The sequence below is a fragment of the Lygodium microphyllum genome, chromosome 12 (genome assembly GCF_053477565.2).
Source record: "Lygodium microphyllum isolate KBCC chromosome 12, Lygodium_microphyllum_v1.1.10, whole genome shotgun sequence".
Classification (NCBI taxonomy): Eukaryota; Viridiplantae; Streptophyta; class Polypodiopsida; order Schizaeales; family Lygodiaceae; genus Lygodium; species Lygodium microphyllum.
In genome coordinates, this window is record NC_141146.1 from 153,189,102 (window position 1) to 153,210,875 (window position 21,774).

At 45.3% G+C, this 21,774-nt stretch overlaps 1 protein-coding gene across 4 annotated transcripts in view; it reads left to right on the plus strand.

Annotated features, from left to right (window-relative positions):
* LOC148028460 (P-loop containing nucleoside triphosphate hydrolases superfamily protein) overlaps positions 1-21,774 on the plus strand; it is an 85,935-nt gene that overhangs the window by 60,753 nt on the left and 3,408 nt on the right. Inside the window, exons 9-10 of one of the 4 annotated variants that reach the window (XM_087690264.1) lie at positions 2,452-2,695; positions 20,281-21,686. In XM_087690264.1, the coding sequence (XP_087546390.1) occupies positions 2,452-2,695; positions 20,281-20,541 (505 nt within the window). In that variant the 3' untranslated portion in view covers positions 20,542-21,686. Of the gene's footprint in view, positions 1-2,451; positions 2,696-3,724; positions 3,913-20,280; positions 21,687-21,774 lie in introns of those variants that run through there. The other 3 variants (XM_087690265.1, XM_087690267.1, XM_087690266.1) reach the window with 3 other exon arrangements.

Sequence of the window (21,774 nt, forward strand, 5' to 3'; positions counted from 1 at the left end):
ATAAAAATGGAAAAGATGTGATTGGAATTAGATAATGACCATGCTCACACATGCTCTAAGACCTTTCCATCACGAAAATACTAAATAAATGTGTGAGGTTCTTTGCCCGAATTTAATCCAAAAAAAGTTGTATTTTTTATTTGATTCTCGAAGAAATTCTCTCTTTCAAGAGGGCTTGTAATCACTTTTTCATGGCCTCTACATTGAGCTCGAGAGCCATTCCCAAAATTTAGGCCCCTGGTCATGTGTACAGTGCCTCTGAGCCATGTTGACTTTTGATCAGCCTTTGAGCCATGCACGTATATCTCTGAACCATGCCCTTGGTCATGTGCATAGTGCCTCTTAACCATGGCGGCCTTTGATCAGCCTTTGAGCCATGCACATAGACCTTTGAATGGTATTCTACTTTGGGTCCCTTAGATTGCTGGTAGTCAACATCATGATCTAGCTCTTGTTGCAAGTATTTATTTGCTTTGTATAATCTCCTATGAGAACCTATTGTACGGGATTAGACATTCTCTCTATTGAGGTAAGATCTTCCCATATTTCCTTTCCTTATATTTCATGTTACGGTTTTAGTCACCCATGACTCCAAGGGGGTTTCTTAGTTATTTTATTATCCCTCATGGGTGAACACATGTTATTGTGTGTAAGAGTGTGTTTCTAGGTGTGAATACCTTTCACACCACCTAACATTAAATAAGAGTCAAATGTCATACTACATGGAGTTTTAGGGTGTGGGTGTTATTAGGGACCCTTGTATGGGTCTCGAGGGTTGTGGAGGCAAGCCGTGGTTGGAGGGTTCTCAGGGGGCCAGTGGGCTTGGGTCCCTTGGTGGGGCTTCAAGAGTAGCACCCCCAATTTGATGATATAGGGAATATTCGTTGGTAAACCAAAAAAAGCAAATAATATGGTATGTTGGTCAGGTTATCATCCATCTTTCATCTTGTTAGAGTTCTTCTACCTAGCCTTAAGCTTTTCACCTAGATTCTGTCTAGATGGCCATTTAAGCTTCACAATGGATCATCTAGATGGCCAGTGGTCCCCTTGGTGGGGGTTTGAGAGTAGCATCCCCAACCCGAGGGTATAGGGAAAGTTCCTTAGTGAACTAGTGAAGGCAAATGATATGGTATGTTGGTTGAGCTGACTTAACTATCTTTGTGGGCTATTAAAAGGAGACCCCCTCAAAGCAATGGATCATCCATCTTTTACCTAATCAGAGTTCTTCTAGCTAGCCTTAAGCTTTTCACCTAGAATTTGGCTAGATAGCCATCTAAGCTTTACAATAGAAGTGCATGGGTGGAGAGAGCCATCTTTGTATCAATTGGTTTGCAATTTAAAAAAATCTTAGAAGTTGGTTCTTGTCTAATTTGCTGTGTATTCTCTATTCTTTGCTCATACTTGGTACCTTGTGCTATGTAATTTGAGAGAGAGAGAGAGAGATGCTCAATGCTCCATCCTCATAAGGTTTCACCAATGATCATGGTGCTCAAAGTTGTAAGGCTCCCATTATGAGGAGAAGCCATGTGTGAGGCATAACATTGGTTGGGTCTTGACTTGTATGTTAGATGAGGTCTATACGACTAGATAGCAAAAAGGTGACCTTTGTGGGTCTAGCCTTTTGGTTAGATAGAGTAGTTAAGATGATAGCAACTCGAGGCATATTGCATCAAGTTGCAGGGTGTGGGAGTTATCAAGGATTTTGTATGGGTTCCAAGGGTTGTGTAGGCGGGCCTTGGTTGGTGGGGTCCTAGTAAGGCTAGCGGCTCCCTTGGTGGGGGTTCGGGGGAAACATCCCCAACCCAATGGTATAGGGAATATTCCTTGTCCGACTAGCAAAGGTTAATAATATGGTATAGGGAGGCCAGTGCCCCCCTTGGTGGGGGTTTGGGGGCAGCATCCCCAGCCGGATGGTATAGGGAATATTCCGCGTCCAACTAGCAAAGGTTAATAATATGGTATGTTGGTTGGGCCGATCTAACCATCTTTGCAGGCTATAAAAAGGAGCCCCCCTCAAAACCATGGATCATCCGTCTTTCACCCAACCAGAGTTCTTCTAGCTGGCCTTAAGTTCTTCACCTAGAGTTTGTTTAGATGGGCATCTAAGCAGTGCATTGGTGGACAAAGCCACCTTTGTATCAGTCAGGTTGCAATTAAAAAAAAAAAGTCTTGGTTTTTCTAATTTGCTATGTACTTTCTATTCTTTACTTAAATTTTGTATGTTGTATTGTGTAACTTGAGAGAGAGAGAGAGAGAGAGAGAGAGAGAGAGAGAGAGAGAGAGAGGTGATTATTAGTTGCTTCTAACAGAATGAAAGTGTTTGTGTGCTACTTTAGACCTGCTACTTCATGACTTAGCTGATTTAGCTTCTATGGATAAAATTTCACTTATGGCTTCATGAAAAGTTCATGTGGGAGCTCTTCTATAATAATATGGTGATAATGTGTGCAGAGTAGGAAGGACTGCACGCCTTGGCAAGAAAGGTGAAGCACTGCTATTTCTACAACCTCGTGAGAAAGATTACTTGAGAGAATTGGGAAAGCATGGGGTGAGTCTGAAGGAGTTTCCATTAGCTGTAGTCTGGAAGCCCCTCTTGAAGCAAAGGGACAGAGTTGAAGTGGTGGTGGACTCACTAGAAATGCATCCAACCTTGATAATCATGCAGAAAGCATTGGAAAGTTTCATTGGCAAACAGGTGCAGCATCTGTTTACTTGAACTCACAGTCAATGTGCCTTAATAGGAGGAGCTTTAAGTTGCATCTTTCCATTCTTTGGCACTTTGTTATGCTGTTTATTTTGAAATATGTATTTTAGTGAAGGCTATTAATCAAGTTATTAGTGATGCGTTAGCTCCTCTGAAGCAATGGGTAAGGGAGTCGATCAATTGACCATTGGAAAAGTGTCTGAGAAGAGTTAAAATTCTGCATGTTAAATGGGATTAGGTCAACGCTTAATGTGAGTAGATTTATTCAAGAGGCCTTTTTCTGGCTCATTATAATTTTGTTCTTAGCCATGCCAGACTTAATCTGTTATAGCAATACTTTTGGCATTTCAGGGTTATAAAAGCCCACAGCCTCTCATTTTGTATAGTTGAGTCAGTTTTTAGGATTCATAACCTCAAGATCTGATTTTCAGTCTCTCTTCCCTCTTCCATCTGTTATGCAAGCTTAACAGACAGTTTTTACACCATAGTTATGACACTTGGTGTCAGGGCACATTTTCATGGCCCAAGGTCTACAGTTTTCCTTTTGATATTGGAGGATCCGCAGCTTGTTTGCCAAACGATGGAATAGTGACTCTTCATTTGAGCATCTGAGATTTTCACCCTAGCCTCTTCAGTTCCAGAGGAGGTTCATCAATGTAGCTTTATCCATGCGATTTCTAGATGCCAAGCATTTGGGTTGGTGGATTGACTTTGACCAGCGGTGAGTCAGTTTCCCTCATTTGGGTGTCAAATAGCAGCAGGCCAGCTTTAATGGCCTTTGCATTCATTGGCCAATATTCCAGGATGGCCTCGTTCTTTGTATTTGTTGGCTAATATTTCAGGATGACATGAATTGGGTCACTTTTGGCATTTCATTGTCAATAAATGGTAGAATAGAGACTCTTCATTTAAGCATATGAGATTCTCACCTTACCCTCTTCAATTAAGGAGGAAGTTCGGCAATGTGGCTTTGTCCATGGGATTCCTAGATGCCAAGTGTTTTCTTTGTTTTTATTGCAGGCTATGATGTTTAATCAGTTGGTAGATTGACTTTGACCAGCATTGAGCCACTTTCCCTCTTGTTTGGGTGTCAAATAGCAGAGGGCCAGCTTTAATGGCCTCTGCATTTGTTAGCCAATATTTCAGGATGACATGCACCAGGTCAGTTTTTAGCATTCCAGTATTTAAAAAATCACACCCCCTCTCACTTGTATGGGTGAGCCAGTTTTCAGAATCCAATGCTCTTCATATTTCTCTCTTATTTTCATGTTGAGTAGGGTCAAAAATTTCAAAGCCTCTCAGTTGTACAGTTGAGACAATTTTCCGAATTCAAAACCTCAAAATTCAATGCTGCATGTTTCTTTCTCCTTTTGATTCAGATGGGTGAAGTATGTGGATAGAACAGGTGGAGTTTTCAACAAAGGTGCAACATTTAGTAGCAATGAAGAATTTCATCTCCACAAATTTGTGCCTTTTCTGCTTGTCAATGAAAAGGCAAATTAGCTTGCTTCTGTAAAACCAGCCCAAATTTCGAAACCTGCTGCATTCCTCCCTCGAACCTCTTCAAAGCAGCTCACTTTATACAGAGAGCTGCATCATCACCCCTGAAGTTCTGAGAGCAGCTGTTCTTTCTGACAGAAACCCCTCAATGCAGCATGTTGTGCATGCATGTGTTAAAATCTGGCCATTAATACCTACTAATGATTGATGAGCCTAGGAAACTACAAAGAATCTAGAAGATGTTAGCCTAAGGACATGGCTGTTGTTGTGCACATTCGTTGAAAGGTCTCTGCCAATGGAACCTGTGGCAAGGTGAAGAAATAGATCTTAAGTTGGGTTGCATCAAGAGTCTCTAGAATAATGGCTAGAAGTGCCTATGGTGTGAAATCTAATGGGGCGGGTGTGGCGAACTAATCTTCCAAGCCTTCAGGGGTTGTGAAATGTGGGAACGGAGGGGGTTGTCCATATGCCATGTCCAATGGTGCGCCATTGAGAGGAATGGTTACGAGGAACAAGGGCAATATGTGCAGCTACTTGGGGAGTATCCTCTCTCAAGCGTTTGGGGGGAGTAATATCTGTGGGTACAGTTGTAGTCTACAGTGGAGTGGATTTAGGTGGAAGACCTTGCACTTGTCATGGCACTCCTCATCTACATGACCTGAGCAATGTCAGTGAGTGAAAAACCTATGTTTTCTAGGGAGTTGCTGCCAAATAGATTTAGATTGTTCAGTTCTGTTTGAAAGGATTGGCCTTCTCAACTTGAGACTTCTTGAGTACGGTATGATAAAGTATGGGATTAAATGCTATCATAAGATTTTTGAAGGTATGATACGATAAAAATATGATACTCTTCTAAAGGCTACTTAAGGCTTAGTATTTTTTAACAAAACAAGGTGGAGAAGTAGTTTGAATATGAAACGACATAATCCCATGAGGGAGTCATATTAGCATAAGAAGCATTTAACTCATCCCAAAGTGTGGATCAAACCAAAAAGCAAGTATCCATTAAGCTGGTACCTTAGTTTACTAATACGTACGGTATGGTACCTATACCATGGTATAGCATTAACCCTTTCATACATGGTACTAGTGCAACTAGGGTGTGGAGTTCTACTTGGGCCATCTTCTGTGCAAGTACTTTGGGAATTCCATTTACAGCTGCTAATCACATTCGGAGGCTGCATGTTGTGTTCCGGAATCCATATAGAGTACAACACACTAGCTAGTTCATCTCTTCGCTTCGGTTCTTTAGACACATGGGAGATTGAGGTTTTGTATTCACTCTGTGTTGTGTGTTTACTAAATTGAGTATTATATTGTTCACATTTCATTCTTCATCTATGTTCATTGTCTTTGAGTTACTCTTGAATTATCACTTTGTGCTTTGGCACACATTTGTGTTTATCTTCTGTGTTCAACCTTTCTTTATAGGAGAAACTTGTGAAGACACCATAGCTTTCCAAGAGGGAGGTGTCTCAACCATTATGAGTTGGTTATGTGTCACTTGTGTATCTTGCACAAACAAAGCCTCCACGATATCCTTAGGATACTCTTTAGAAGAGCATGGACTTTGATATCATGTGAATGTATGCTAGGATTTGCATTGATTGAATGCTAGGATTTGCACAGAGAAAACATAAGAATGTATAAACATGACAGAAACACAATAACTTAGACAGAAACTTAAAAATGCAAACTAGAGAAGAAGAGAATTTGATAGAGCTGAACTTTTGTTGAATGTAAATGAATGTACATACAATGCTCAAAGCTAGACCTGTCCAACAGCTGATGGCTCTTGGGGGAGCGAGTTGAGGGAGGTGTTGGAGTGTGATGTTCACCAGAGATAGATATGGAGTGTTGAAACTGCAAGGTGGAGCTGAAATGCTGGAGAAGTGGGTAGGCAGCAAAAATTGCAGTCTGAGGGAGTGTGTCGCAGCATTGTGTGACCTCTAGGAGCTGTACAACAGTAGGGTGGTTGATCAGATTGAAAATGCAGCTGTCCATGAAGGCTGGATGAATAAGGCGGCAGCTGGCAACAGCCGGTGAGGAGCTAGGGCAGTCGAGGGAGCTGTCCAATGTGCAGTAGATGTTGACCAACAGGCAGGCGGCTGTAGAAAACAACAAAAGGCATGCAACCTGGAGGCCATGGAGCTACAGAAGATGATGATGCTATCAGCTGGGGAAAAATGCAGCCTATAGAAGCCTCTAGAAGGGCATGTGGCATTTGAGGATGACTGCAGCAAGAGCTGGAAGAGGGTGGCAGCAGCGAGTGATGGGGCTGGCAACCACAAGATGATGTAGGCTGAACTGAATGATTAGGGATGCCAAGTGACTATGCACACCATCTATTTATACAGGAAGAACCAACCAAACTGTTGAAGTTTGCTTATACCTTTTTTTAGCTTAACAGTGAGGAGGGTGGAGGCCTTCCATATCAAAAGAAGTTGACGAGAGCAAAAACAACTTGAGTTGCTGATTTGGGAGATTCTTTGTCATCCATCGAGAGCTGAAAACTTAATCTTCTCTTTTTCTTTGTAATTATCATAACTATGTAATAGTTGGAATTGATGAACAAAACTAGGAAAAAGATCAGCACCAACCTGTTAGAATGTGACCAGAAGCAGGGACATACGAATAGACTAGCAAACCTTTTAGAATATGAGCTGAAGCAAGGACATGCGAATAGATCTGCACTAACCTGTTAGAATGCAAGTGGAAGCAAGGACATACAGATGGAATAGTGAAAACTGAAGACCAAGTTTAAGGTGATGCTGAAAGTCAGCACAGATGATGAAGGCTGATACAAAGGATGCCCTTGTATGTGTGACCAAGTGACTGTAGTGAGAGCATTGTGCATGAGAAGAATGAAGGTGGAGGAGAGTGAATGACTAGAGTGAAATCACTCTAGCTGACAAGCTGCCCTAAATGTCTTCTGTACCAGCCTCACACGCACATTCCCTTTAGTGCCTCAATAGGAGGCTTGGCATATAGATACTTTTGGTGGATCTAGAGTGAATGCCAAGGCCTGCACTGCAAGTTCGAATGGTGCAGAGAAGCAAAATGGGACGGGTAAGAAAGGAGAGAAAGGGTAAGACAAAGAAGGATGTGTCTGCCAAGAGGTGCCCTTATTGTAGAAGGGGTACTTATATGGAGGATCAGTGTTGGTAGAAGCATCCTATGTTGGTCCTTCTAAGGATGTGAAGGCATTCGATTCAGCTGCGAAGGATAGTGTCACGTAGAGTAAGGCAACATGGTGGGGAGACATCATAAAGTTGTGACTGTTTGCATATTAAATTGTACATTCAAGGAACATGATTAAATTTGACATGATAGGGAGATACTAGGAGCTGTGACTGCCCATGCATTTAATTATACATGTATGGGGTTTAGGGGACATGACTATTATGCATGCTTAAGTTATTCATGTGAACATGGACAAGACTAAATAGGCATGAGCTTTAAGACAATTAATTTGTGTGGATAGCGGCTAAGTTGAAGGAAGTTGGTGATGTTTCTGTAATTCTCTCATCATCTTCAATAAACCTTACTCTTTCATACTCTTTTTTACCCTACAAATATAATGTCTAGAAGCTCTATTCATTTCTTCAATCCTCTAGAATTTCACAAAACCTACTCTGAGAATCCTATGAAGCCTGATGTAAAAGCATCTTCATCTATAACAATAGGCAAGAGCTTTATTCTCTCAGTATTGTCATAGTCCCACATTACATCAGTACTTACTGAAAACTCGGCTCTCGAAACTCTTTAGCATTGGGAGGCAGTGGATAAAACTATCATAAATTGCACTGCTGTGCTGCTTTGGGTCTAATGAGTGTCTGTGATGTCCTTGCTGCTAGGTAACCTGTTCTAATTGGTATTCATTTTACAGGAATCTATCATGCCCTCACATACACACAGAGAGAGAGAGAGAGAGAGAGAGAGAGAGAGAGAGAGAGAGAGAAGCGTGATGGTGCCTCTGCTTCGTGCCACCCTGCCATCGCCTGGTACTGCACGCCCTGCCGCCGCCTCGACCTGCGTTGTTGCAGACTGAAGACCCGCCTGTCGTCACCTCTTGTTCGCGTCCGCACCGTCGTCGCCTCTGCTCGTCTGTCGTTCGCGTCTTGTCCGCACCGTCGACGCTTGTAGATCCGCCTGTCTTTGCCATTCGCGTCTGGTCCCTGCGCCGCCAGCGGAAACCCTAGAGCCCTGTTCCTGACGCCGTCAGCGCGTCCTGCTCCTGACGCCCTGTCTACGGCCACCCTTGACGCCCTGCTTCTGACGCCCTGTCCACGGCCGCCCTTGACGCCCTGTCCCTCGATGCCCTGTCCCTAACGTCCTGTCCACGGTCGCCTGCCACTGACGCCCTGTCCACGGCCGCTGCGTCCCCCGCCCTGCGTTTGGACGGTCCATCGCTTGCGCCCCACACCCACCGGAGCTGCGACCTCGGCGCGTGCCTCTTGCCCCTTCGCCTTGTCAGTTCGGGTTTCGCTGCTGACGGATCCCTGCCCGGCACCCAGCCTGTCCCGTCCTGCCGTGGAGACCGCCAGGCCTTTGTTTCGCCCTTCTGCCCCTGCACGGTGACAGGTAAAGCTCCGCTTTCATTAGCTGTCCTTGCAGAGTACACCCCTGGATAGCGCCTCTGTATAGCAAAGAGGGAGAGAGAGAGAGCGGGCGAGAGAGAGGGTCAGTCCTCCTTCGCGATCAAATCGTTATACACGATGGCTGGTTTGGATCTGGATTTCATAGACCAAACAGTGGCAGCACTTGGCCCGGATTCTGATGCTGAGGAACGTGAGGATATGGTTCCGTGCAACGAAGAGATGCCCCCTGGTCCCGACATCCAGCCTGCGGGTAAACGTACCAAGCATACTTCGGAAGAGATAGGTGTTCCTCAGGATCGTTCCTATGCTCAGGTTGCTTCGGATTCTGTGGACTCTCAGGATGTTGACTGGGAGCATTTGCTGAAATTTGCAAACACTTTGCTTGGCGATTATGTTCAACATAATCAGGAAGTCTTTTTTGACTCTGCACCTGACGATGTTCTGGACGCCACCGTGGACCCAAAAACTGTCCTACGCTCCTTTTCGGTGTTTTATGATCGCGCTGTGATACTCTTCTTCACTGGTCGAATCCCGTTGCTTTCCCGTATTCGCCAGTGGTTGCACAGTCTGCTACAAGGGGAATGTGTTGAAGAGATTTTTGTTGGCTCCCGAGGTTTTTTTGAGGTCCTGTTGAAATCGGAGACGCACCGTGCTGCTCTCCTGTCTAAACTGCCTTTGTTTTTTGAACGCCGGTTGGTTCATGTGGTTCCATGGCGCCCAATGGCAGATTTTCAGCGTCTACTGCAACGTGAATGCCCTGTGTGGGTAGAGGTGGAAAATTGTCCGGCTGTTTATTGGCCACTATTGAAGGATGCTATGGCCGCTGTGGGCACTGTTTTGGTCCCTCCCAGTCTCAGGGCTGTGAATCGCAGCCGCTTGTGTATGCTATGGGACATTGCAAGAAAAAGGTCTGCTTGGTTACGTCTCAATTGCTCTGGCATGCATCCGTTACACTTTCGTTTGAAATGGGGCAATTTTGCAGGGCATTGCTTTTCCTGTGGACAGTTGGGGCATTTTATGGCCGAATGCCCGGAACAGCAACACACTTCCGATGTTGGCCATGCTGCGCCGCCCATGGAAGATATGGTGTGTGATGCCCCGTTGCTGGATGCTATCCACGAGCCCCAAGCTCTGGCTAAAGGTAAACAACAGGTTTCGGGTCTGGATTCCCGTGCCACTGATTGGGTTGAAGTACGTGCAAAAAAAGGCAACAGGGTTGTTGCTGGCATGGAGAATACTGTGCCTACTACCTCACAAGATTCCATGCGTACATATATGCGCAGGAAGGAAATGTTGTCTTCCGAGCGCTTTGCTCCTGCTATGGTTTTCTCTGCCCCCCTTCATCAGCCCGCCAGGAAAATGTATTCGGATCGTCCAAAGGGTCCCTCTGCTAAGTTGGCATTTGATACCAGAGGTAATGTCATTACCCCGTGGGACCGTCGTTATCCCCGTTCCAACCCCAAGCCAGCAGATATGCCGTCTACTTCCAAATCTGGTCCTCAGAACTCTTTTGCGGTGTTGGCGGATTTCTTGGATGAGGGAGTCCTGGACATTCTCGCCAACAAAGTCAAATCGAGGCAAGCTGTGTTGGGTATCTCACACGCCTTACTTACGCCTACGCTCATATGGGAGTGTGCGGGTGATCACTAGGACAATGGGGCATTTTTTACTCTCGGTAGGAGAGGTTTTTTCCCCCAGATTATGTGTACTATTTTGTATGTGCTTGTGGTGCACACTTACGGGCACTTACTGTGTTCGGGTGTGAACAGCCCCTTATAACTCTAAGGTATAAGGGTTATCATTTGTACTTTCAGCTTACACTCTATTCAGTACTATTGCATTGGGTGTCGTGCTCAACTCTGTCTCTCACTCTCACACTGTCTACTGCACTTCAGCTGCACCTCGATCCTCTCCCATCTGACATTTGGTATCAGAGCTGGTCAGCAGCTCTGTTCGGTTCCCGAGGACTTGCGTCAGCACTGACAGCTCGTCAGTACCTGTCTGGTACAGCATGTGCAGCCTGTACCTTCGTCAGCAGCCACGTCACTTGCAGCTCCACCTGCCAGGTTAGCTCCAGCCGCCAGCGCAGCTCCACCCGCCAGTGTCAGCTCCAGCCGCCAGCGCACAGCTCCACCCGCCAGTTGCAGCGCGCCATCTGCAGACGTCTTCAGTCCAGGCGCAGCCTTCTCTGCCCAGCGCGCTGATTGCAGACGCCCCCAGTGCCACCTGTCCCAGCGTGCCACCTGGCAGGCGCCGTCAACATTTGTACCTGCGCGTGCCACCTGTCTGCAGACGCCGCCTCCTGTACCTACAGAAGCCCGCCACCAGCTACCGACTGCGCAGATCCGTCCCTGTTTCTGCAACCAGCTGACGCCTGGGCCTCTGTTCGCCAGCCTGTTCCTGTGCACAGACATTGCCTCGGGATTCGTGCCTGTCGTCAATCATTCTGCAGAGGTAACATTTTGCATTTTTTATTTCAACACAGGAGTTCGTGCAGCAGCAGGGTCAATTTTCTGCATTGGGACACGTGCTCTGTGTATGTAACAGAGCAGCAGCAGGATCAGTTTTCTGCATTGGGACACGTGCTTGTGTCTGTGACAGAGACACATTAAATGCACATTCTGGGGTATTTGTGACAAATTTTGCAGAAAATTTTGGGGCTTTTGATGTTTTAGTGCTGCTGAGCACTAATTGCACCTTGGGAAGCGTGCATCAGTGACAGTTTTTTTTTGACAGAGTACCCTTTGCACATTAATTGCAGACTTGTGTTTGCTGCAATTTCTGGAAATTTGCAGATTTCCAGCCCGTACTGCATTGACATTGCTCTATTACCTTTTGGAAAATAATGGCAAATCAGGGAGGAGATGTATTCACCTATGTGTCCAAGGAAGACCGATTGGATGGGAACAATTATTCCCTTTGGTCTTTCATGATGAAGAATGTATTAGTGGCCAAAAATTTGTGGGATTATGTCAGTGGAGAGGAAGCACGACCGGGAGTTGTGGCTCCCGCTACTCCTCCTCCAGGAGGACGTGCAAGAGGGCAACCTCAGCCCCCTCCACCTCACCCCGCTCAGCCACTTCCCCCAAGAACTGCAGCTCAGAAAACTTGGGATACACGGGATGCACAGGCTATGTCGCTGATTGCATTGGCAGTTCAGCGTTCTATCATTCCTCATATTCGTTCAGCAGCTTCTTCACAAGAAGCTTGGTTGATATTGGAGCAGATGTTTGCAGGAAAGAATGAGACTCGCATCTCTTTCTTGAAGAAAGAGCTAGAGACTCTAAAGATGAATGAGGGTGATTCTATGCAGGATCATCTCAACAAAATTCAGGACTTGCGGGAGCAACTCATGAATGTGGATGAGTACTACTCAGATGCGCAGCTGATTTCTACGACATTGAATTCACTGCCTCCCTCTTACTTGGCTTTTCATACTGCCTTGAACCTCACTATGAGGATTTCGAAAGAGCCCATCACTTTCATTCAGCTTGTCAGTTTGCTTCTAGAGGAGGAGCAAACTAGACGGAACAATGGTGTGGATGGTATAGCCTCTGAGCAGGCTTTTATATCAAGGCAGAAGGGTAAAAACAGCCAAGGGAAAAATGCTTCGCAGAGTTCTGGTAGTAGTAACACTTCACAGACAAGTCAGAAACAGGGGGGCACGCAAGCCAAGAAAGGAAAATGCCATTACTGCAAGAAGCCTGGCCACTACATCACTGAGTGCAGGAAGCGCATCGCCAAAGAGAAGAAGAAGGAGTCAGGGATGTCTGTTTCTGCAGCTCCTTCCACTGCTAGTGAGTCCGCGTCCTTTGTTGCAGACAGGGACTATTGTTTTTACACTTGCAGTTATGATGTCTCTTGGGCTGATAGAGCATTTAGCTCTACAGAAGATGCTGACACTTGGTTCTTTGACAGTGGTGCTTCACGGCATATCACATCTCGTAGAGATTTGTTTGCTTCTCTTGCTGCACCTCCCGTTGGGAAGTCTGTTCAGTGTGCTAATAATGCATCATACCCTGTTCGTGGTATTGGGGAGATTCAGCTTACAGCCATTGATGGCTCTATTCTCCGCCTACAGGATGCTTTGTATGTGCCTGGCATTAAGAAGAATCTGCTTTCCATTTCTTCTATGGCACGTTGTGGTTTGCAGGTCACCTTTGATGATGACCGTTGCATGGTCCGTGACAAGGAACACATGACATTGGTCTTGACAGGTTCTCTGTGTCATGGGTTATATGAGTTGGATGCTCTTTCGGTAGATCAGTCTGCATATTTGACATCCACTCTTACTCCTGCTATGTTAGAGACAGAGTTATGGCATGCTCGTTTGGGGCATGTAAACTATGGCAGCTTGATGCTATTACAGCGTACTCAGATGTTGGATGGATTACCTCTCTTGGAGAGACCTCCTGAGCATTTATGCGAGGGTTGCATTTTGGGGAAAATGCATCGTTTCTCTTTTCCCCGTGATGTTGCTTTTAGAGCAACAGCCAGATTGCAGCTTGTGCATTCGGATGTTTGTGGGCCCATGCAGACACAGTCATTGGGTGGTTGTTACTATTTTGTAACATTTATTGATGACTTTACACGTTTGTGCTGGGTCTACTGCTTGAAAAAGAAGTCAGAAGTGTATGATGCATTTTTGGCTTTCAGTGCACTTGTGGAAACTCAGTCTGGTTGCAAGATTAAGACTCTCCGTTCAAACCGAGGGGGGGAATACATGTCCTCTATGCTGAATTCTTATTTGCAGCAGAAGGGCATTATCCATCAGTACACTACTGCATATACTCCACAGCAGAATGGGGTAGCAGAGAGGAAAAATCGGTCACTCATGGAGATGGCCAGATGTATGCTGAAGGCAAAGAGTTTGCCTCATAGTTTTTGGATGGAAGCCGTCATGTGCGCTTGCCACATTTTGAACAGATGCCCTACCAAGGCCTTGAAAACCGTCACACCTTTTGAGGCTTGGCACAGCCGCAAACCTTCTGTTGGCCACTTCCGTACTTTTGGGTGTCTTGCATATGCCCATATTCCACAGGTACTTCGAAAGTTGGACAACAAGGCTGTAAAATGCATCTTTATGGGATATAGCAGCGAAAGCAAAGGCTACAGACTCTATGATCCCGTGACCAAGAAGGTTTTTGTCAGCAGGGATGTTGTATTTGATGAAAAATCAGAATTATCCTTGGCTGGTTTTGATACATATCAGGCTGCCCGTGATGTCTTTGAAGGGCTGCTGCCCATCACATTTGGTGATTCAGCTGGTACTTCAGCAAATGAACCTAATGTTCAGCCAGCTGCTCCTATGGAACATGCAGTAAATCAGCACATTGCTGAAACTGAAATTCAGCAGGAACTTGTACACATTCAGGAAGCAAGACAGGTGCCTAGATGGTACACGCAGACTATGAGAGATAGTCATTTGGAAACACCCTTGGCTGGTCGTACTCGAAGGCAAACTCGACTGCATGATTCAGCACATTCCATGGAGTTTGTTATGGCAGCATGTACTCATGATAATGAGGAGCCTGAATGTTTTGAGGATGCACGACATAGTGTGCATTGGATGGCAGCCATGCAAGCTGAATTGGATTCTATTCATAAGAATCATACTTGGGATTTGGTGTCTTTGCCAGTTGGCAAGCGTGCCATTGGTACGAAATGGGTCTACAAATTGAAAAGGAATGCAGATGGATCCATAGATAAGTACAAGGCACGGCTGGTAGCTAAAGGCTACGCACAGAAAAAGGGCATTGACTATGAGGAGACCTTTGCTCCTACCTCCCGTATGACGACCATTCGGTCTATGATTGCCTTGGCTGCACATTTTGGTTGGAAAGTGCATCAGCTGGATATAAAGACTGCATTCTTACATGGGGAACTTCAGGAAGAAGTGTATGTACAGCAGCCCATTGGTTTTGCAGTTGAAGGCTCAGAAAATTTAGTATGCAAGCTGAAAAAAGCTCTATATGGTTTGAAACAAGCTCCACGAGCTTGGTACGCAAAGATAGATGCTTTCTTGCTTAGTCAGGGGTTTGTAAACAGCCCATCTGAGTCTACTCTTTATGTACATAAAGAGGGGGGATCCATGCTGATTTTGTGTCTATATGTAGACGACCTTTTGCTCACTGGAACACGTGCTGATCAGATTTCAGCATTCAAAAATAATTTACAGCAAACTTTTGACATGTCTGACTTGGGTATTTTGCACTATTACTTGGGCATCCAGTTTGTACATGATGCTAGAGGCATTGGATTATGTCAGTCAAGGTACATTGGGTAACTTCTTGAAAAGTTTGGCTTACAGGATTGCAAGCCAGTTTGTACACCCATGGAACCTGGGCTCAAACTGTCATTACATGATGACAGTGATTTGTTTGATATCCATACTTATGCTCCAGCAGTGGGATGTCTCATCTATCTATGCCACACTCGGCCAGACATACAGTTTGCCGTTTCAGTTTTGAGCAGGTACATGCATCAGCCTCGTATGTCGCATTGGCAAGCTGTGAAGCGTGTGTTTCGTTACTTGCAGGGTACTAGAGCTCTTGGATTGCTTTATGCCAAGGGGGGACCACTGCAGTTACATGCTTACAGTGACTCTGATTGGGCTGGTGATTTTGATACTCGTCACTCCACTAGTGGCAATTGTTTCTTTCTTGGCTCGTCATGCATTTCTTGGCTTAGCAAGAAACAATCCACTGTTGCCACGTCGTCATGTGAAGCTGAGTACAAGGCAGCCTTCACTACTGCAGTTGAGTGCGTATGGCTTAGACGCTTACTTGCTGATTTGGATGTATTTGTTACGGAGTCTACTCCTTTATATACTGACAGTCAGAGTGCCATTGCAGTGGCACGGAACCCTGTGTTTCATGCTCGCACGAAACACATAGAGATTCACTACCACTTTGTCAGAGAGAGGCTACATGCAGGTGATATCAGCCTTGTCTATTGTCCTACCACCAGCAATGTGGCAGACATCTTCACCAAAGCTCTTCCACGAGACAAATTTGAAGCATTTCGCGATGCTTTGAATTTGACGCCCTTTGGTGGCGGATGATCCTTGTACACTTGATCACTCTTCACTCTAGGGGGGTTTGTTGGGTATCTCACACGCCTTACTTACGCCTACGCTCATATGGGAGTGTGCGGGTGATCACTAGGACACTGGGGCATTTTTTACTCTCGGTAGGAGAGGTTTTTTCCCCCAGATTATGTGTACTATTTTGTATGTGCTTGTGGTGCACACTTACGGGCACTTACTATGTTCGGGTGTGAACAGCCCCTTATAACTCTAAGGTATAAGGGTTATCATTTGTACTTTCAGCTTACACTCTATTCAGTACTATTGCATTGGGTGTCGTGCTCAACTCTGTCTCTCACTCTCACACTGTCTACTGCACTTCAGTTGCACCTCGATCCTCTCCCATCTGACAAGCTGTGCCTCGTACCTGATTTTGTTTTAAATACACATGAAAATAGCCACGTGGAATGTGCGAGGAATTTGTTCTCGACACAAGCAACATGCCATGTGGACTGTATTGCATGAAAATCAGTGGGATGTCCTGTGCGCTGTTGAGCACAAGAGTCACGGTGAAGCCGGAAAAGTGGGCTTTCGATTGTTTTATGCAGGGACACAGGCCATGCATTATTCAGGTGTGCTCATGATTGTACATGACAAATATCAGCCTGTTCTTATTAAAAATGATGTTCATGGCCGCTTTTTGGTGATTGAAATTTTATTCGAAGGGGAAATCTTATGGTTACTTGGCCTCTATGCTCCGAATGATTCGTTATCTCGTCGGGAGCTTTGGCAAACTTTGCAGACCTCCTTGTCACTTGGCAGACGGGGCTTCTTCATGGGGGATTTCAATATGTGTGTTGATTCTTCCCAGTCCACATCGGAGCATTCGGTAATGGATGCGCCGGAAAGTCGTATGTGGCATGCGTTGGCTCTTGCTGTTCTTAAGCAAGATCTCTGGTCCTGGCTACACCCGTCTTCTACAGGGTTTACTTTCCATTCTGCCCAGTATGCAACAACATGGTCGCGATTGGACCGTATATATATCATGCAGAATGATGATTTTCTTCCCGAGATGCTCGAAATAAAGGTGTTGCAGCAATATGCCTTGTCGGACCATTTCCCTTTGCAGCTTGAGCTGCTTGCACAACCCATTGCACCTTTCAAGCAATTTCTGGAGAGACTCCCTTTGCGTTTTAACTCGTCTTACTTGAAGCATGCAATCTTTCAGGGCTATATGCAGCAATTGATTGACAGATTCTTCTTGGACTTCTCTTCTCAGGGCACTGCGTCATTTGAAAGATTGCTCTCTAATGTGCAGCGGGTTGCTCGGCAGTATGGGATCTATCATGCCTCTCTTTGTCGGCAGCGTCGCAAGGCAACAGAGGACCTGTTGGCTTTGGTTCGTTCTCTGCTGGTGGACACTCCGGATGATGCATTTCTGCTCGCACTGGCCATGCGAGTGGCTGATCTTATTAAAGAATTCCAGTTGAAATCATATCAGCAGGCCAAACTGCAACATCTGACGGAGACTTTGCAAGATAGTGCATGTCAGACCCATAAGTTCTTTCGAGCTCTCCATGTCTCTCCTGCTCGAGAGAATATGACCAGACTCGAGGATGAAGAAGGCCACCTTATCCTGGATCCGCAGACTATTGTGCATATGTGCAGGAATTATTTCCGTGACCTTCTCGGTTCCACTTCTCCACCTTCAGACCGAATTACTCAGGCCCGTTCGGTTTTTTATGACGTGGTCCGCAATCAGCTTCCGCAGGACATGCAAGCTACTATGGAGTCCGATATTTGTGAGGCAGAGGTTATGGACGTCTTGCTACACTTGCCCAAGGATAAAAGTCCGGGTTGGGATGGTCTCACCAATGAGTTCTTTGAAGCTTTTGCTACCCAACTGGCGAAACCATTGCAGGCTTTGTTTCAGCAGGTGTGGGAAACGGGGATCATGCCTTCCTCATGGAAAGAAGGCATTATTAAACTGCTTCCAAAAGTTCCTTCGCCATCTAAGTTGACACAGTGGCGCCCAATTTCTTTGATGGGTTCAATGTACAAAATCTTTTCCAAAGTAATGGCGAATCGGCTCCATAAGCATCTCCCGGCCATTGTGCATCCTCTACAGTATGGTTTCATTAAGGGCCGAAATATTCTGCACAATGTATTGAATGCTCAACTGGCTATTGATTATGCAAGGCATTCTAATCAGGAGGTAGTACTGATTCAACTGGACCTGGAAAAGGCTTTTGACTATCTGGACTGGTCTTTCGTTGCTGAACTTATGTCTGCTATGGGCTTTGGTCCTCGGATGTCTCGTCTAATTTACACCATTAGCGCTGCAGCGTCTTCGCGAGTCATGCTGAACGGAGGTGTTACTGAGCCATTTGTCCTTGCCCGCTCTGTCAGACAAGGGTACCCTTTGAGCCCTCTATTCTTTGCCCTTGCGACACATCCAGTTCTTTCGATGTTATCTCATATGGCAGCCTCTTCTCAGTTGGTCGGACTGTCACTTCCTACAGGACAGCACTTCATTAGCCAATCCCTGGCGGATGATACTTTTATGATTTTGCGTGCAGACAAGGATAACCTTCGACGAGCATTGGATGTTTGGGGCCTCTTTGGTCAGGCGTCCGGCCTTCGTATCAATGCGCTCAAATCAGCCATTCTCAGCTGCACGGAGTCGGATTTGCAGTCCCTGGACTGGCAGGGTCTGGTTGTTCCTCATGGCTCCATTGTCAGGCACCTTGGGTACCCTTTGGGTGTTGATGTTCCCCCAAAGCAGCTTCTGCAGTGGATTTCTCAGAAAATGGTGGCTAAGTTTATGTATTGGAAATCTCAAGCCTGGCCCTTCCATGTTCGCCTCAAAGTGGCCCAGACAATTATGTTGCCAATGCTCACATATTTCTTGCCATTGTTGCCCTGGACTACTACGACTCTGAATGCTCTTACTCAGTCTATTCGTTTCATGCTATGGAAGAAGGACTCATTGCATGCAGGTATTTCCTGGATCTCTTGGTTGCATGCGTGCACCCCCAAACGCATGGGTCGCGGAGCTATTTTAGATGCCCAAACTCACATGCAGGCACTCCGTTGGTCTCTTTTCCGCGCCATGTGCTCGGATCATCATCCATGGGTCGATATAGCCCGTTATTTCCTTGAGGGCCATGGGCTTCTATATGGCAATACGCAAATCCGGAGTTCTTGGTGGCATGTTCTTAATGCTGATTCGCGGTTCTCCAGTTCTTCTTCGTCGCTGCTTACTCATTTGGCATGTTCTTGGAAACAGGTCCTCCAGAAGGCTCAGTGGCATCCAGCGGAGGATCGCTTAGCTACTAACTCTTTTCAATTGGAATTGCTGGCAGTCTCGCGTTTACTTGCATGGGAAGGTAAACATGAGCTTAGACCACAATTCAACCGGATGGCCCGTTTGGGCTTGTCTTCAGTTGCGGATGCCACCCTTGCCAGTCGCAATGTGCTTATATCTTTTCGTACAGCTAGGAGGCTTTTCAGGATCCCTCGTGGATATAGGCCTTTATGGGAACAGCTTTTGAGGATGCTCCAGAGCAGACAACCCTTTCCTGCCCTTGCTTCGGATCATCCCTGGCAGGATTGGGACCTACAAGGCCGGCTGACTTTAAGCAAAGCTTCTGCTAACCAAGTGTATCATATTCTGATTAAAGATCATCAATGGCTAGTTACCAAAGCGAATGCTTTATGGGGATTACGTAAATCCCGGTCGTGGTGGAGGGCAACTGTGATGGAGGGCTGGTTGAACAAGACACCCTTCAAATGTAAAGTCCTTCTTTGGAGAGTGATGATTGGTGGTCTTCCGCTTGCTTCGCCTCTTTCCAAGCGACGAATCTCCAATGGCAACTGTTTCTTTTGCACCACTGCTGTGGAATCCGCCCGCCACCGATTTATTTCTTGCCCCATCGCAAAGAAAGTCTGGTTATTTTTGTCGGCTGTTTGGCAAGGAGTGGTTGGTTTCACCCTGCGCCCCTTTGATTGGGTTTTCGGGCAGCCCAAATACCCCACTCCTGCACAGCCACATATGAAGCTCATGTATCATTTTCTTCGATATTGGGGCTGTTGGCATAACTGGACCATTCGGAATGCTTTTCTTTTTGACTCCGCCTATAATGTTCAGCGGCATATTGCGAGGCTTAAGGGCCTCTTGTATTGGCAGTTGGATCTTCTCCGGCATTCTGATTTGCTCTCTAGGGAGGACTTACGTCCCTGGCATATGGCAATTTCCTCTACATCTTTGCCATGACGTTGTAACTTGTAGTACTTAGAACCTCTTCACATGATGGCTTAGATTGTCGTCATGTATCTTGTAATCAAGTAATCTTGTACTTTTTTTCGTAATTAATACAATTACCTTTTACGAAAAAAAAAAGAGAGAGTTTGATTGATTGATTGATTTTCTGGTACATATGTTTCAGGGGAGTATGAAGCATCTTGCAGCAGATGCTTTCAGGTCTTATGTTCGTGCATATGCAGCACATAAAGGCGAGCTTAAGTCGATATTTCAGGTGAAGAAGTTGCATTTGGGGCATGTTGCAAAGAGCTTTGGCTTATCTGATCGCCCTTCACTCATAGGAAAGTCATCCAATAAGAAGCAAATGAAAAGGAAAAGAGCCGAGGCTTTGAAACAGTCAAAAAAGAAGAGGAGAAAGCTTAAACCAGCTGCAATGCTGGAGTAGTCAGTTCCTTAATGGGGGTTCTTTTGTGATTTATATTACACAAGTTGCAATGCTGCAGTAATCACTTTCTCAAGGAGGAGTGTGCATTCTCAAGTTGGTAACTGTGAGATAAATGCAAGCGCACAAGTAGGAGGTATGGATGATTGACAAGGTATTATAGTGTAAACTGGATTGGAAGCACAATGATGGCAAAGATGAGCAATCGTAACAAGTAGATGTGAGGATGTACCATATGATGGACAAATGTAGAAATTGCCATAGCTGTGAGTGCAGATTTATACTCAATGGCGATAGCGGATTAAAGAAAAGGAAATTGAGAGCTTGTTTATAGTGTGGATCACTCCTTGACCCTATATTTGTGGATTCTTATTGAGTTGGAAGCCCAAAAGAAACATGATGATTTACCCAAAAACCGATGGGTAGTGTGAAAAGATGCAAACAACTTCTGCTCTCATGAAAATCCTAAAGAAATTCCAGTGCTTGTTCACTTAAACTAATGAAAATTGTGACGGTGAATATTTGAACGAGTTTCAAAATATGCTGGAAGACCAGAATGCACATGTTGGCCTACCAGATACAATACACAATCACAATTACAGCACAGCTGTTGTCGTTTCATGATCGAGATTACTCACGTGAGAAATCTAAAAATGGTGATATGCTGATGGACTCTTGTGATAGAACTGTGTTTCCTCCCTCCCTGGGGAGGAACTTGGAGGGACCCACAAAGCAGGTTATATGAATCAGTTTTGCAGAGACTGACGAAAGAAGGGCAGCTTGGGAGTGAGAGGTTCCATAGGGTACACTAGCAAGCCAAGCGGAGTTAATTGGACACTCTACTAGCATCCCAAAGGGACTTATTGGAGGTTTCACTTACAATAAAGAGGGAAATACTTATAGCATAAAATAGAAAATGTCAATACTTGCAGAAAAAACAAATACTTACAGCCTTGATTCGCTTCCTTTTTGGAGCATTCTCTTCATAGGCCATTTGGGTAGATTGAATGTATTTTTACTTTTGTGATGAATTGTTTGCATGCTTGGAGTTCATTGTCCCCAGTTTATATTACTTCCATTGGATTCAAACTTGGTACTTAAAGTGAAGAAAAACCAACAAAGTTCCAAAAAGGTAGTCTCCCTATTGTCCACTCACATTTCTTTACACTCTTTCAAGTAATAACAGTTAAGGAAACAACACCAAATTATTACATATGGAAGTATAAATATGTGTTA